This window comes from Curcuma longa, chromosome 4 (assembly GCF_044706935.1).
Source record: "Curcuma longa cultivar G26 ecotype Majalengka, Jawa Barat chromosome 4, ITB_CL_G26_1.1, whole genome shotgun sequence".
NCBI classification, from domain to species: domain Eukaryota; kingdom Viridiplantae; phylum Streptophyta; class Magnoliopsida; order Zingiberales; family Zingiberaceae; genus Curcuma; species Curcuma longa.
The window spans coordinates 16152713-16170073 of record NC_133864.1 but is presented as its reverse complement, the minus strand read 5'-3'; the positions used below and the strand labels follow the sequence as shown (position 1 = coordinate 16170073).

At 36.9% G+C, this 17361-nt stretch overlaps 2 protein-coding genes across 2 annotated transcripts; one reads left to right on the top strand and one right to left on the bottom strand.

The window, feature by feature from the left end:
- Positions 1-7434: 7434 nt before the first annotated feature.
- Positions 7435-10124, top strand: LOC141827175 (uncharacterized). Its single transcript, XM_074714423.1, has 3 exons — positions 7435-8230; positions 8287-8659; positions 8864-10124. The coding sequence occupies exons 1-3, from the start codon at positions 7435-7437 to the stop codon at positions 10122-10124; spliced, it is 2430 nt and encodes an 809-aa protein (XP_074570524.1).
- Positions 10125-10459: 335 nt separating this feature from the next.
- On the bottom strand, positions 10460-15432 carry LOC141827173 (TOM1-like protein 9). The gene is made up of 10 exons (XM_074714422.1): positions 15394-15432; positions 15191-15307; positions 14881-15029; positions 13554-13635; positions 13128-13213; positions 12321-12491; positions 11722-11986; positions 11485-11638; positions 10678-10797; positions 10460-10587 (listed from the first exon to the last, which is right to left on the bottom strand). Exons 1-10 carry the CDS (start codon positions 15415-15417, stop codon positions 10460-10462), a joined length of 1296 nt encoding a protein of 431 aa, XP_074570523.1. The 5' UTR covers positions 15418-15432.
- Positions 15433-17361: the final 1929 nt, after the last annotated feature.

The window sequence follows — 17361 nt, the reverse complement described above, 5'->3', positions numbered from 1 at the left end:
CTCTTTCTTTTCTCCATTGTTCCCTTGCTCCTTAGCGGTTGACGTCAGAGCCCATTGAAGCTTGCTAGATACCAACGAAGAGGGGAATCACAATCTATAGGGAATCCTATGCGATAAACTATAAATTAAAGCAGAAAAAGGTCCCCTTTAGCGATCCATGCGAAATTAAGCCTATACAAGTTTAGATATACAAAATCCTATCTAATCGGATATACCTTTGGAGCGTGCTCTTCGCTTATCCCGCTCGTCCAAAGTTTGTCGGATCTCTTGCACGTTCAAATATCCGTGCCTCTATGCTTATCCACACTAACACTTACTTTTGGAGAAAATTTTGATTGTGCTAGCAACTCTTTGGTCTAAGTTTCGATCAAGAAGAAGAGAGGGCAAGAAGATGAACCTCCATTCGAATTTTTGAAAAAAAAATCTTTTTTATACTCAAGCCATAAATGCCAAAGGTTTTTAGATTTTTGATATTCTTTCATCAATACATGATTAATCCTTATTAATCATGCATGATGAATTTAACTTCATCTTCTTCAATGCATAATTAATCCACCTTAATCATGCATAATGAATCAAACTTCATTCATCAACTTAGTTTAATTTGAATCTAACTCAAATTCAACCAACTTGAGTCTAACTCAAGTCTCGATCATCCAATGAGCTTAATTGTTCCTTTAGTCAAACTAAAATGAACACATCTCCAAATAGAATATTTTTTGTGTGTGACTCAATAGGTTCTCGTAACGTTGGCAATGTCTCTAAAACTCATTTTAGAAACATAAGTAATGAGTGATATCTAACAATGCATCATTACTACCCAAGTGACAAGAATATCGAGATCTGACATAACCTTCGTGACTATGATAATGTATGACTATATCATTCTATCCTCGATATCTAGATGATCAATGAGGCATATAGACTGTGTCATCCTTTTATCAATCTTTGTGTTTCTTGATCCCAAGTAGACTCACTTAAGCAAATGAGCTCAATATCTTATATTGACTCATTTGAGCATGATCATGCATTTCGTGGTCCTACTCTATTAAGAGACCTTAAGATATCAATACTGTCATATTGGAAGGATAGATCTCATCTACATCACGCACATCCCTCCATATAATTTATTACATACCCAGTGATCGCCTTTATAATCCACCCTATTACGGGTGACGTTTGACAATACCAAAGTACATAATTCCTTATATAGGAAACCGTAGTGATTTCAGGTCTAAGAATTATTCATATCAATAGTCACATGAAAAAGTTTTTGATACTCATATAACGATCTATGAAACTTTTTCATGGCGGGTCAATTCAGTATACATTCTCTAATGTATACTCATGTCTCGACTCGATATCTCATATCCATGACTTGTGAGATCAAGTCATCCAGTTGACCTACATACTAGTCTCAACACATTAATATCGTTTCTGAATGTTAATTCTTGACTAGAAATAATTAAGAATAGTGTTCTCTACATCATCTCACTATCGACTCAAATAATCGATATGATGTAGATTAGAACTAGCTATCCAAGGACATTATTATACTTAATTATTTGACACAACATAAAGTAAGTATAATAATAAAAAGTCTTGTCTTTATTAATAATAAAATATGATACAAAAGTCCCTAGTCAATCATCATATAATTGACTTTAGAGCTACTACTAATACAACCTAGTTGCTGCCCTTTTCCAACAAACAACACATTGTTGTGCTTTCCCATCAACCACAGCAACTAATCAGCATCTTGCTGTATTTTTCCAGCAGCCACAACAAGCTTCATTATTGCTCTTTTCCAATAGCCATGAGTCTTTAGTTCCCCTTTCCTTGCTGCCCCTTTCGGTGCCACTAATAGCAACCTTAATTAGTTCCTTAGAAGGTATATTCTATGTTAATCGATTTGTAATTAGGATGGATAAATAGTTGGATAATAATGGTTGTCTCATTTAGAAATGTGAAGTGGTACGAGATAGCAAGATAAAAAAAATAATGATCTTTCGACTTCAAGTCGTAGATAATGTTCAATTTTGATGTTATTATTCTTATTAGATATTATTTTGATTATTTAAGTTATTCTTTGTATTATGTTTGTAGATACTAATTCGAGAGGAACACCGTGATATATTGACACTTAAGCTTTTGGTATACATAAAAGTTTTTATGGGCACATTCTATCCTTTGACTTGTGCATTTCATTGTACATGAATAAATAAATTAAATAGATTATATATATTTATATAATTATTTTGAAAAAGGGGATTAAAATGATATTTAAAATAGTGAAATAGGATTAAAATAATTAAATCATTAGAGGATAAATAATTGATATTATTTACTGTTCACATATAGATTCATATGAGGATTAAGATGGTAAAAGATATTTAAAAATTAAATAGATGTTTTGACTTAGTGTTCTGTTGATATCTGTATTTAAATTGCTTGGTCTTTTATATTCTATATTGTTGATATTGTATCTTATTGATACTTATTTTGTACTTGTAAATCTTATAAAGATACCTTAATGAATGAATAAAATTTATATTAAAAGTTGACTTTAGTTGGTCATTTAAACCAATTGAGAAGACACGGATCGAGAATGTAACAATTGCGATAAATGGTAAAAAGAAGTAAAGTGAAATAATAAGGGTGAGAATGAAAATATAAAAAGGTGAAAACTATGAACCTAGCTTTATACTAGAGGACTGAACCACCCACATGTTGATGTGGTAGTGCGGCTGTCCGTGGTCAGTGTTTATCATGTCTTCTACTGGTGAGGGTTTTTAGCTCGTATGTTAGTTAGCGTATGTGATAATATACTCTGAAAAGGTTTTTAACTTATATATGTGACATTATTAAACTCTGATGATATTGAATCCGGTTGATTCACTTTTTAGTGATTTATTAGATTTATACCATCGATAAATATACATGTTGATATTCATATGATTATGATATTTATCTATGTTGAGATTATATTATTGATAATATATATATATCTATTAATTAAATGAAAAGAATTGAAAAGTTATCTTAATTGATGATACTAATCAATGATGAAGTTGAGATTTTATATTTTAATATAAAAATATTATATGATTCAGATAATGATAACGAAAGATAATGATACATATATATTTATATATAAATGGAAACTATAAGAAAATTTTAAAATTATAATAAGAAATTATAATACTCTATTTTCTTAGCTTTTTAAATAAAATTAAATTCATACATATCTTTTTTGATTACCCACTTAAGCCATTAACTAATTATCTGTATTCTTTGACCTATAGTTTTGCATGTGCTGATACCTTTTTGATACATATATATTAGTAGAATTCAGCCTTATCTAGAGTCGCTTAGAGTTCTCGACTTATTGATTCCTGATTTATTTTATTTTTCTTTTGTTATCTATTTCTAATCTTTTCTTTTCTAACTAATAACTATATTTGTTACATTTTCCTCTTGACTTGGATACAAGAGTAGACTTGGACTATCATACATCTAGCAAGAATTATTAGACTACTATCCAATCCTCATTAATCAAAAATCATAATTTTATCCAAACACCCCTTCTCCAAGGGAACTCCATGATTTTTCAAGTCTTTTGTGGACTCGAGCAAGTTACCTATTTTTAATCTCTTTCACAAATTTGGTTGTACTTCTTCAATCTTCATCCACAAGCTAGTATTTACAGTCAAAGCATACTTTGTTGGTTGTTGTTGCTCACTGCCATGCATCACTTGGGGCTTCTCTTCCTCATCCTTGCTTCCTACACCGCTTCCTCTGCTTCAGCAGCTAGTCATGGCGAGATCTCCTACGCCAAGCACTGCGGGGACACCGTCCCGGAATCAGAAGCCACCGCCCTCGTCGTCAAGCACTTCGACCACACCTCCTTCCGGAATGGGTATTTCTCCGGTGGCGCCGGCCTCTTTAGCCCGGTGAACACTTCCGCGGCGTTTGCACCGCCCTCCGTCAACTTCCTTACCAAGTCCCTGCACAAGACCAAGAAGAATGGCACCTTCGGGATCCAGGCAGCCATGACGCTCTTTGGCGCCTCCCAGAAACGGAGGCAGAACAGGAGGCGTTTCGATCGCTCGCCCCACGATGTCGCGGACACAGCCACCTTCGAGGACCTCGCCGGCTTCTGGTCCGAATCCACCGGAAAAGTTTGCATGGTCGGCCGTGGTGTTTACAGCGACGCCCAAGGAAAATCCCTTCTTCTCTCCGCTGTCTTGATCCTGAATTTTCCCACTGTTTCCAACTTGAACACCAGCTTGATTGATGGCGAGGTAGAGAGCTTGAACTCCGTCGGTGAGCCCAACAACTTCGGTTCCATCGCTGTTCTAGCTTATTACACCTCAAATCCCTATCACTTCACCATCTTCCCACAAGCCAACAGTTCATGTTCCGCTGTCAAAATTGAGGAAGACTCCTTAGATATCGAACCTTTCAGAGCTTGTATTTTCCTCTCCAATCGAGTGTTCAGAATAGACCTACTATCTAGAAACTTGGACTATGATCTGTTATCTTGTGTTTTGTAAAGGTTCTGTTGGTGCATGGAGAATATATGTATAATTTTTACGGCGTTCAGAACCAGTAAAACTTTATCCTTCACTTGTTCGAAACACAATGACAGATACCAGGAGACAATGGCACTGTTCACGCTCAAATAAAAAATACATGTATCGAAAAAAATGTACAAGAAATAGCATGAGAAAAAACAAAGAATATATGCAAAATGCATCTGTTAAAAAAAAAGGCAAGAAATGGTCGGAAAACTATATATGTATACAAAATCCTATCTAATCGGATATACCTTTGGATCGTGCTCTTCGCTTATCCCGCTCGTCTAAAGTTTGTCGGATCTCTTGCTCTTCTCAAATTAGTAGAAGTTTATGTAAGCGCAGAAAGACTCGAAAGCTCTTTATAAATGTGAAGCAAAAACTCTCCGTATATAAAGAGTTATTTTATTATTACTTTGATATAATTAATTTCATGTCTTGTATAACTAATAGAACTGAAGTTCTATGGCACAAGGGTTATATTCACTTTGTTATTAATTTGGTTGAGAAGTTATATAACTTCTTACGAGCATCGAACCACGCTATTTCTTGTATGATTTTATTACTTGTTTCAATTATAAGGACTGCCTAAATATAATTTATTTATGAGATTCAACTATTCTTTATTATATTTTCTCATAATAATTTTGGATATCCGTCTTTAAGTTTTATTATTAATTTTATTTTGAAAGAACAATAACAAATCGAATATGAAAAGGGACAAGCCAACGAGGAGATCAAGCAAAATAATAAATACATGCTCTTTATTATTTCTAATAGATAACATAAAGATATTATTTACTTATTATTATTAAACCTAAATGTCTTGCAACGGAAATCAACAATTGTAATAAAGTTTTTAATCTACTTCCTATTCCCGCATACAGGTACTTTGAATTTAATCACATCAAACTTGTAAGGCATTCCTTAAATAAATTTTCACGATAAATGGTCTACTTTGTTATATCATGCTAAGGACGTAGTTAATTCATACTAATTATATCAACTTGTCCCCCATTAGAAAGCTATCTCACGGTGGAGATAGATTTAGCAAGAGAATATGCTTTAGAGGGTGTTACCAGGAAAGCAAGGAGAAAAAAAAAGAATAGCTAATCATGCACGAAAATAATCCAAAAGAATCAAGCAAGAAACTCCACCTCAAATCGAAGGGTCTTCGCTGTGGAGCGTTGGAGACGCGATGACAGTGGCGTTACGGCGACAGTGTTGGCAGCGCAGGCGTCCAATGATAACGATGGCGATGGAGCAAGGACGATCGGCCTTTAGGAGTATTTTTGCGTAAAAGTCCCTAAAGAATAAGTTTTAAAATTTATAACTAAGTCCTTTTTAATTAAGATATAAAGAGAACTATAAGAAGAATTTAAAGTTGTAATAAGAAATTAATCCTTTACTTTCTTGGCTTCTTAAATAAAATTAAATTTTAACATCTTTATTATTCACTTAAGTCATTGGCTTTTTAATTCTTTGGATATAATTTTACATGCGCTTACACCTTTTTGATACATATATATTAGTTGGATTGCCTTATCTAGAAATTGTGATTTCGACTTATTAATTCCTGGTTTATTTTATTTTCCTTTTATTGTATTTACATTTTATTTCATATGTCATTTTATATGTATCATTTTGTTATCCATTAAACATATGATATATATATAGTTGATGAATTTTTTGATTATTCTATTTGGATAGTTCTTTAGGTCTCTTTTATTATACTAGCACCGAGTGGGGTACCTCCCCAATGTGCAGGAATGAAACTCCCGGAGCGTGACATACAATAACATTGTTGTCTATTTCTAATCTTTTCTTTTTTAATTGATAAATGTCTTTGTTATAATTTTTTCTTGACTTGGATTCTTCTTTGGTGGACTTGGACTATTATGCATTCAGCAAACATCATTGAATAACTATCCAATATCCTCTTCAACCAAAGACCATAATTTTATCCAAATAACTCAATCACACCTCCTCCGATGGAACTCTATAATTTTCCAAGTCTTTCATTGACTAGAGCAGCACATACAACAATGTTATTATCTACTTCTAATCTTTTCTTTTTTAAATGATAACTGTCTTTGTTATATTTTCCTCTTGACTTGAACTCTTCTTGAGTAGACTTGAACTATCATGCATTCGGCAACGATCATTGAACTATTACCCAATCCTCATTAACCAAAGATCATAATTTTATCCAAACACAAACAATTTTTCAAGTCTTTCATTCACTCAAGCATCACATATAACAACATTAATTGTTGTCTATTTCTATCTTTCATTTTCTAATTGATAACCGACTTTGTTATATTTTTTTCTTGACTTTGATTTTTCCTGAGTGGACTTAGACTATAATGCATTCAGTAAAAAACATTGAACTACTATCCAATATCCTTATCAAGCAAAGATCATAATTTTATCCAAACAACTCAATTACTCCTCCTCCAATGGAACTCTATAATTTTTCAAATCTCTCATTGACTCGAGCAACACATACAATAATGTTATTGTCTACTTCTAATCTTTCCTTTTCTAACTGATAACTGTCTTTGTTATATTTTTCTCTTGACTTGGATACAAGAGTAGACTTGGACTATCATACATCCAGCAAAGATTATTAGACTACTATCCAATCCTCATCCAAACACCATAATTTTCTTCCAAACATCCCTTCTCCATAATTTTTTGTTAAGTCTTTCATTGACTCGAGCAAGTTATCTATTTTTAATCTCTTTCACAAATTTGGTTGTACTTCTTCAATCTTCTTCATCCACAAGTATTTAGCAAGTTATCTATAAACAATCAAAGCATACTTTGCTTGTTGGTGTTGTTGTTGCTCACTGCCATGCATCACTTGGGGATTCTCTTCCTCATCCTTGCTTCCTACACCGCTTCCTCTGCTTCAGCAGCTAGTCATGGCGAGATCTCCTACGCCAAGCACTGCGGGGACACCGTCCCGGAATCAGAAGCCACCGCCCTCGTCGTCAAGCACTTCGACCACACCTCCTTCCGGAATGGGTATTTCTCCGGTGGCGCCGGCCTCTTTAGCCCGGTGGACACCTCCGCGGTGTTTGCCCCGCCCTCCGTCAACTTCCAGACCAAGTCCCTGCACAAGACCAAGAAGAATGACACCTTCCGGATCCAGGCAGCCATGACGCTCTTTGGCGCCTCCCAGAAACGGAGGCAGCACAGGAGGCGTTTCGATCGCTCGCCCCACGCTGTCGCGGACACAGCCACCTTCGAGGACCTCGCCGGCTTCTGGTCCGAATCCACCGGAAAAGTTTGCATGGTCGGCCGTGGTGTTTACAGCGACGCCCAAGGCAAATCCCTTCTTCTCTCCGCTGTCTTGATCCTGAATTTTCCCACTGTTTCCAACTTGAACACCAGCTTGATTGATGGCGAGGTAGAGATCTTGAACTCCGTCGGTGAGCCCAACAACTTCGGTTCCATCGCGGTTTTAGCTTATTACGCCTCAAATCCCTATCACTTCACCATCTTCCCACAAGCCACCAGTTCATGTTCCGCTGTCAAAATTGAGGAAGACTCCTTAGAAATCGAACCTTTCAGAGCTTGTATTTTCCTCTCCAATCGGGTGTTCAGAATAGACTTCAAGAACAGCGCTGACTGCTCCGAGGGCAGTTGTAGACCGTTAGGCAAAAGCCTGGGATTCGCCCCTCGATTCCTTTCTCTGAACCAGGTCTTTTGCCTACGGAGAATGGTTCCACAAATTTCTACCTTGAGTTCTCCAATTCCAGTAGCTTTTCATTCGATATGCCTATGATACCTGAGAGGTCCTTGGTTGGTGAAGCATATTGGGATCGCCGGAAGAAGCAGTTCTGTTTGCTAGCTTGTCGTGTGATCAACGCAGATTCACCGGATCATCCCCATGTGGGTGCCTGCGACGTCGGACTCACTCTGTGGTTCCCGACGGTCATGACACTGAAAGAAAGAAGCGACGTCGTGGGTCGCATCTGGAGCAACAAGGACAAGAAAGATGCGGAGTACTTTGACATGGCCTCCATCTATAGTCTGAACGATGGTCTGAACAGGATCCATGGTCTGAAGTACAAGTACACCGAAGTGGATTCGGTTCGAAATTCTTGTAGCAATGGGATAACAACCTCCACTGAGCCGGATCATCGAGCATATCCAGATTCAAAATCATTCGGTGGCGTGAGATTACACATAAACACTGAGGGATGCTAAAGGAAAACAGACGTGGGGGAAGCCAATTTCTTGTCAGTAGGAGACTCTGTTTTCGGATATGATTACAGAAGGACGTCAGGCATCAGAAGCTCAGCTGTTTTGGTGGATTCAGCAGAAAGCTGGAATGCTGCTAACACAAGTATCTGGAACGTGGGCTTTGAAATAACCAATCCATGGTATCGTTTTGATGACGACGACGACGACGACTTCGAAATAAATGAGCTTGCAGCTGAAGGTGTGTACAACTCTGCAACCGGAAGAATCTGCATGAAAGGATGTCGATACCCGAAGCAGCAAGGCCAGAGAGGAACCCTGGATTATGAGTCCATCGACTGTGAAATATCGATCAGTATCCAGTTGGCTCCGCTTGATGAAGATGCCGAGCTCCACCTCGATGGAACGATCAGTAGCACGAGGATTCAGTCTGAGCCTCTCTATTTCGGTACCATAAATATTTCATCCACTGACAATATGGGAAGACGCGAAATAGATCGATCAGTTTGGAGGATGGATGTGGAACTCATCATGGTTATCATCACTCTAACATTTTCTTGCATTTGTATCGCGCTGCAGATCTTCCATGTCAAGAAGCAGCCTCACATTCTACCCTCCGTGTCCATCACAATGCTGCTTGTGCTCGTCCTGGGCTACACGATCCCTCTAGTGCTGAACTTTGAAGCGTTGTTGATCATGCATCGGACAAGTGGATCGTCTAGGTTTCTGCGGAGGAGGCGCTGGTGGATTTCTGCTCACGAAGTGATCGTGAGGATGATATCGATAGTAGGTTTGTTCTTGGCCTTGCGCTTGACTCAGTTGGCATGGTCATCGAGATCATCAGCAGCAGCAGAAGACAGCAGGAAGTCGTGGGCTCAAGAGAGGCGTGCGCTCAAGTGGTGCTTGCCTCTGTACGCTGCAGGGGCGCTGCTCGCTTGGCTTCTGTCGTTCGAGTGGAAGGCTTTGATATCTTACTCTGGCTTTGTGATCGATGGATTCTTGCTACCCCAAATCGTCTTCAACATGGCTCGCCAGTGCAAAGGGAAAGTCCTTACGCCATTCTTCTACGTGGGGATCGTGGCGACTCGAGCACTGCCTCACTTGTATGATGTATACCGATCTCGAAGCTACGTTGCTATAGAATCGACCAACATTTACGGAAGTGAAGCATGGGACTTTTACTCCACGGCGTGGGACATCATCATTCCTTGCGAAGGATTGCTGTTGGCTTCGCTCGTATACCTGCAACAACGGTTTGGCAGCGAATGGTTGGTTCCCAAGAGACTTCGAATGCATGTCTATCAGTACGAGGAAGTTGCTGGTGCTACTATCTAGAAGTGTGCAAGTGATTTTACCTTCTGTTTGTGTGTTATAAAAGTTGTTTGACGTGATTTTACCTACCATCTAGAAACTTCAACTATGATCTGTTATCTTGTGTTTTGTAAAGGTTCTGTTGGTGCATGGAGAATATATGTATAATTTTTACAGCGTTCAGAACCAGTAAAACTTTATCCTTCACTTGTTCGAAACACAATGACAGATACCAGGAGCAAATGGCACTGTTCACGTGTATCGAAATTTTTTTTTACAAGAAATAGCATGAGAAAAAACAAAGAATATATGCAAAATATATATATATATATATAATGGAAGAAATAAGCCAATGCACCTTATCCATGAGTAGGCTTATTTTGCTTTGTTTTAGCGGCGGTCATCTGGCCGTTCTGCAGTGGAGGAGGATACATGCCTGCATGATGGTTGCCTGGTTCGATCTGAGATTGCAGCCCTGTGAACTGGGTATGTTGGGGCTGCATTGCCCCCATCTGAAAACTGGGCATGGGCTGAGGCTGCATTCCACCGGCCTGGCCAGTCGGCATCGATTGCGGCTGCTGCACACCACCAGGCTGGCCAGGTTGAGGAGATTGATGGTGCATATCAGGCAAATCATACTGGGAAGGTTGTTTTTCCCATGGCGGTGGGGGGAAAGCTCCATCTTGGTCATCTGCACCTGTACAAATCAAATTAGGCTAATAATAATCAAGCTAGTAGATAGAGAGAGAATTCTGTCCCAACGTTTTTGGTAGAACAACTAAACAGATTTGAACAATTTACAATTTTGGCTTCAAATTGCCAGCAGTGTTAAGTATTAACGGCATAAATTGCTAATGGGTACATGTAAGATTTTGAGAGTATGATATACCCAAAAGAATAGGTTCAGGATACACCTTGGAACAAAGTAATTGTGCAAGCAGATTTACGATATCTTATGTATAAATTTCTAGTTGTGTGAATTGTGAAGATAGAATATTCAGCAAGATGCATGCATTCATATATAACGTTGCAGTAATGATAAAGCATCTCCTATGTGACCTGGTTGATAAGGGAAGTCAACGCATTGCCCTAAAACCCCAAATCTTACAATGGAGGAAAGTCAATGCATTGGCCCAACTACAACGTACATGTGTCCATGAGCATTTTGCAAGATCCATCTCAAGTCCAGTCAGGGAAGCGGTTAATACAGTATAACCCCTTGAACATATGCCATTGTGATCCAGAAACAGGAGAAGTTTAATACGAACTCCAGGATAAACAATGCGCTTTTTTTAGATTTCTTGAAGATTCAGAAGGGCAATACTAATGTTGTCAAGTCAGGTTTAATTAGATGAAGAAAAGCAACATAAAAAATTCGTCTTACCATAACCAAATGCCTGCTCCTGTGGATTATATCCTGCTAGTTGGCCATTCCAGGCAAGGCTTAGCTGGACTCTTTGGCCATCACTTGTCTGCACAACTTGACTTGCTTCTGAGTTTAGGCTATCTCCATCAGTAAACTGTGCATGCTGTGGCTGCTGAGCATGAGGCAAAGGTTTGATTCAGCAGATACACATGCCAGTGCAGTAAATGAAGAAATGGTTTGGAAACAATTTGCTACCTCATTGTCATTAAGGTGTGTGTTACTGGAAGAAAACATGTCTGCAAGTGCCAAGGCTTTCACGTCAGGAGACGAATTATTAACAGGTTCGCTGGCAGGAACAAGAGCTAGCATATTCTCTGTTGCAGGTTTGTTGAAGTTTTCACCACTGAGAAGATCCATGAGATCAGCTGAAGAGGAAACTGAACCATTGGATGGAGAAGGAACAGGCAGGGACAGTTGAAGAGGGGACTGGCTACTTGAATTTGTGCTTGTAGTTGGTGACCTATGTTATTAGTTATATTTAGGTAACTTAATGGAAAGAAAAAGAAACCTAAGTAGAGCCAAATATCAAAAAATGTGGATGTTCTTCAGACTCCAATCACAAAGTAAACATGGTCTAACAACAGTGCTGATGAATAAAGGGTGAAATTTGTGAAGATATAATAATAATAAAATTAACATCTACAACCTACCATAGAAATGCACTCCATATAGAACAATGATGTCAATACTCACTTCAGAATACCTTGTCATGACAATTTCCCCCAACTGTTCATGTAGCAACAACTACAGTGCAAGTAGGAAGATGACAGATCATTAAAAAGCAACTTGAATACCTTTGATCTGTCTCTTTGCTAGCTGAAGAATCATCAATATCAACAAGTGCTTGAGGAGACTGTTGTTTCTCCTCACGAACAGCAAGTCCTGCAGCAAGAGCATCATGCTTTGCAAGTACCTTCTGCAAATCATCATTCAAAGCAAGTCCTTGGCTAAGCAGCTCCTCGTCTCTGCTAAATATCAAGTATTAATCTGATCATGGTTGAGTAGAACAAGCATTCTGAAACCTCAGTAACTAGGATCAAGTTAGCACATGAAATTTTGAATACTTCATGATTACATCTATGGATGATCAATTGAGCATACATACAACTAACTATGAATTTAAAACAGAAAAATCAAGAAACAAAAGTCAATTGATACACTTAAGCCAACAGTGAGTTGCTACCTGTGTCCTTGTGTGGCAGTCACGGTGTTTGATCCTCAAGATCAGAATTGTGTGCATGTAATGTAGAGCCATTATGCACGAATGTCATATCTCACAAATACATAGTTGCTTTTTTTAAAAATATAAATAAAAAAGTACAATGCTTAAAAGATAACATAAAACATGCAACGCATAAGAAAAAACAGCATACTGGAACTAGATGGACTGAACAGGCTCGGTCGGAAACATAAAGAACGATAAATGATACCATGAAGTGAAACAAATACACTCTCATCTTAGCTTACTCATAAGAAAGGTAGAGTTAAGAGGAAAATAATGTAACTATCACATGTTTTGAACAGAAATATAATTGAGCATCTTTCTATTCATGTCTTTGACAGATTCACCAAACATAGCTAATATAGATGAGAGGACTTACGAAGTCGTGTTCACAAGATGCACAACTCTTTGTCTGTAAGCACGGCATTGACTGACAAGATCAACTATTACCTCCTGTTTAAGCCCCTGGATTACAGACATCTTCTAGAAGTTAATAATGTAGCAGCTCTGCAAATCAACATAAAAAAAACTCCAAAACCTAAAGATAGAACAAATACATAGATCATTATCAGCAATAAATTGCAAATCCCCTGCTTAAAGTGAGTTCAGCAAGAGACAAGCTTAAAGACAGCAAAATGTGAAGAGTAACACTTGCTCATTCATGTATAGCTACCATGATCTCCCAAACATAAGGTTACAAACAAGATTTTACTGTCTTCAAAGTTAGTTGTCAATCTTAAAATCATTGTCTTGGGAGGCAGCTTGACCACAAATATCTTCAGAAAAATATAAAAATGAACTATACCTCTTTGTTTCCAGGATCAAGGGCGTTCAACATATCTGCAAGAACATCCATGATACCGCGAGCATTTTGAATTTCTGAAAGGCTGAGAAGAACATTAATCTTTTAGTACAAAATTACATGACCAGAAACTGTGATCATAATCCCCAATAAGAAAAATTGCAGTAATGTCCAAATAATAGAATTGAACAGATAAGAGTTTCTATAAGAATGAGGAAAGGACACCAGATCAAATTGCATACTTATTGTAACATGCCTGGACAAGCTTGAAAGAGAAAAATAAAAGGAAATTTGACATATTTGACATAAGCCCAATTGAAGGGCAGATAAATATTTCTAGTTAATTAAAATGCTGCAAGCTCAAATACATGAAAACCAAAGAGGAGCATTGGCTATAAGGATAAATTAGAAACTTAGATTTTTATACTGCTTACAGTCTGCTGTTTACATATTGAGTCATCAATTATATGCAAAACCACATCACTAGAAATATTTAAATTAACTAATTATTTTTCATTATTTTAATAAATCTTGTTTGGTCTTCCCTTTATCTTTTAAACCTTCTACTCTAATCCATTCCATTCTACTAACTATAGAATATCCTGATGTATTTGAGCATGTTCAAACCATGTCAATCTATCTTCTCTCGCTTTATCCTCTATTAAACCTACATCTTATTGTTCTTAGAAATAATAATTTTTACTTAAACTTTCTAATAATCTCACATATCCATTTACGCACCCTCGTCTTTGTTATATTATTTTTTTACTAGCAATGCAAACTTCTATCCATAAAGTATGATGAATCAAACAACGGTATTATAATGTTTTCCTCTTAACCAAAGGAGCACACAAAGATCACATAAGCCTCCAGAAGCTTCGTTCCGTTTCAACTACCCACTCTCTGTTCTTCAACACTATTCCTTATTGAATAATAAGCTCAAGCTAAAATACATACAAATCCTTTCTTATCACTGAAATCACATTCCATATATTCAATTTTACTTTTATTTAAACTAAAGTATTTAGTTTCTAATTTTTTTCAACACAATTCAAAATTCAGGTTAATTTGTCTACTCTCATTAATAACAAAATATCATCTTCAAATAACATACATCAGGTTTATCTTCATTATGATTAGCAAGTTCATGTAGTACCAACAAATATGGCACTTAGCCACAACATAAACTGCATCATGGTGGAAGGAAAATAGACAAACATGAACATCATAATGAAGACGAGAGTCATAATCACACTTCACAAACAGTAAATTTGTTACTGACATATATATATATACACACTAAGGGCTTGACGAAAAGCAGGTAAAGCACCTCAAGACAGGAAAATCAAATGTAGGTTTAACTGAAGATCCAGGTGCATCATTCTGACAACCATGACCTTGAGCTGATGGAGGATTGGATTGCAGAGGGCACATCCGTACGGGCCTCTCAGATCTTTTGGGAAAAACTGCTCCGGCTCTCTGTTGAAGAAAAAAAATCATCTTAGATCACATAAAATATTAAGAAGCTAAACTTGGCATGAACTTGTCCAAAATCATATCTAGTCAGAGTTGATAAGTTATCAATCAAATATTTGTCTATGAGAAACATGCAAATAACATAGTAGCAAAAAAAAACATACCAAGAGTTCCTGATATGCAGCATAGTACTGAGGATATCTTGCCTGTGGACCACCAAGAGCTTCTTGCCAAGTATCTATCAATGCAAGTATCTTTTCCCTTACACGATGATCAGGGTGCTGTATGAAGATATCAGGAGTTAATACAGCAGAAAAAAAATAAAGTACATTAATTTGGAAATATTTAAAAGTGGAGTATCTAAAACCTTCTTAGTTACAATCTTGACCATCTTGTGTAATAAATCTTTCTCAGCAACATACATATGAACTATGTCGCCACAATTCTTCATCACTGTTTCTAATAGCTGTACCATGCAAATTAGATAGTAATTTCAGGGTACAAGGAATGGTGAAAACAAGTTAAGACAAAGCAGAGATGCTAATTATCCACAACGAATGGAGAGACATGAATAACGATTTTGTGAACAAGAAGTTGCTAATTGCTATCCAACATTGTGTCATAGAGACCAAAGACACAGTGACACTTGTTATTATGCTTATATGCAATAAGGTATTGTTCACATTGGTCAATTCTGAATTGCACAGTACAAAGAGAGCATAGACTTAAGTCATGATCAACGTCAAATTTAAAATAACTGAGGAGCCTTCCACTTTGGAAGATGAGAAAATGTGATTTGCCAGTCCATTGCTAGACTAGTCCTTAATGCCTAAAATTGTTCAGTGCAGTAGTTTTGGCCACTTCCCACACCTAAGATGCCCAGAACCAATTTGATAGGATAGTTTTGAAAATGCAGTGCACCTGGATAAACAAGGAAGGAGAAAAAATCTGATTCTATCGGATCCAAGGAGACATGGATTTCTATTGCTTCACAAGGAACTGACTTCTTTCAATTTTGCATTGATTAGTAGAGCATATGCATCTTCCTTTACTTCCATATTAGATTCATAATCAAGATAGTTTAAACCAATGGGCCAAGGCTCCTCAATTTGTTATATCCTTTTATGACAAATTGTAGTCACACCAAATTCAATAAATAATCATAAGTTCATAAGTAGTTCATTGCTAGTAGGCAATTCAATAGTTGAAATTTCCCATTAAAAAGAACATTATAATGGAACACACTATCACATGGAAACTATATGTACTTAAATATTTTAAAATTATTCAGAAAAGGAGACTATTGGTAGAAACAAGATCTGGTAAGATTACAAACTTTACAGCTACAACACTATAAAAGTTACCATATCCAACAAATAAAGAAAGAAATGCACTGACCAACCATGTTAAACCAAATTATTGGATCAAGAAGTCCCAAAACCAATAGCAAGTAGACAAATATAGGAAAAACTATGAGTACTTACTGTCAGTGCAAGACATTGAACCTTCAGATTCTTACTCCCAATACGTTTCCTGATGATCTTTACAGCATCTTTAGCTTGCCTGGTAACCCAAATCCAAATAAGGAAATTAATTCAATATTTAAACAATATTAGGACATGAAAGTGTATCAGAGGAAGTTATGAATAAATATGAGGTTGGTACATGACCATCCTTAATTTTCAGTTTACACAATCAAATTTCAGCAATCAGCTTTCCTTCGTCTTGTATTAAGGAGAAACACAACAAAAGATTTTGGAAGATATATACAGGAAATTATGTGAATCTAAAGGCCAATTAAAGCATCCGTACTTCATAACTTAGTGATAGTATAAAACTCACTATGTAGGGATAAGATTCATATATCCAACCTCAAATAGTTGGGATAATGAGGCTCCATATGCGTATGCGCTACTTTACTAATAAAACTGATGGTACTAATTGTCACCTATAATTTTAAAAAAAAAACAGTTGGCACAAACATGGCTTGATGTGTATCTTGAGTGTAAGACCAGTTCAAACATGCTAATTGACTAACTCTATATGCTCAACGACAAGTCACTTTGATGAAAGTTCACATATCTGTGTCTCATAATTTCCTATCTGGGAACTCAATTGGGTTGTCATAACCAACCCTAGTTAAGACTTGATGTCGCCATCATAACTCCCTAGTCAATGCTATGTGAGACCCAATCCAATAGGAGGCTCTGCCTTTATAGGTTCCTTCAAATTGAAACATCTCACCTAGGACTAGACATGCTCTACTCTGATAAAAAAAACATAATAAATCACCATTATATTAACTTGATAAATCCAAAGCACCAGCAGGAAATAC

Bases quoted from the DNA above. Each gene is read 5' to 3' on its own strand.
- LOC141827175 (XM_074714423.1), top strand. From the start codon at position 7,435: ATGCATCACTTGGGGATTCTCTTCCTCATCCTTGCTTCCTACACCGCT. The intron at 8,231-8,286 runs GTAGACCGTTAG...TCTCTGAACCAG, and splicing joins TGACTGCTCCGAGGGCAGTT to GTCTTTTGCCTACGGAGAAT. The intron at 8,660-8,863 runs GTACACCGAAGT...ATATGATTACAG, and splicing joins ATCCATGGTCTGAAGTACAA to AAGGACGTCAGGCATCAGAA.
- LOC141827173 (XM_074714422.1), bottom strand. From the start codon at position 15,417: ATGGTCAAGATTGTAACTAAGAAG. The intron at 15,308-15,393 runs GTTTTAGATACT...ATCTTCATACAG, and splicing joins TCAAGATTGTAACTAAGAAG to CACCCTGATCATCGTGTAAG. The intron at 12,492-13,127 runs GTAAGTCCTCTC...GATATTTAGCAG, and splicing joins CATCTTGTGAACACGACTTC to AGACGAGGAGCTGCTTAGCC.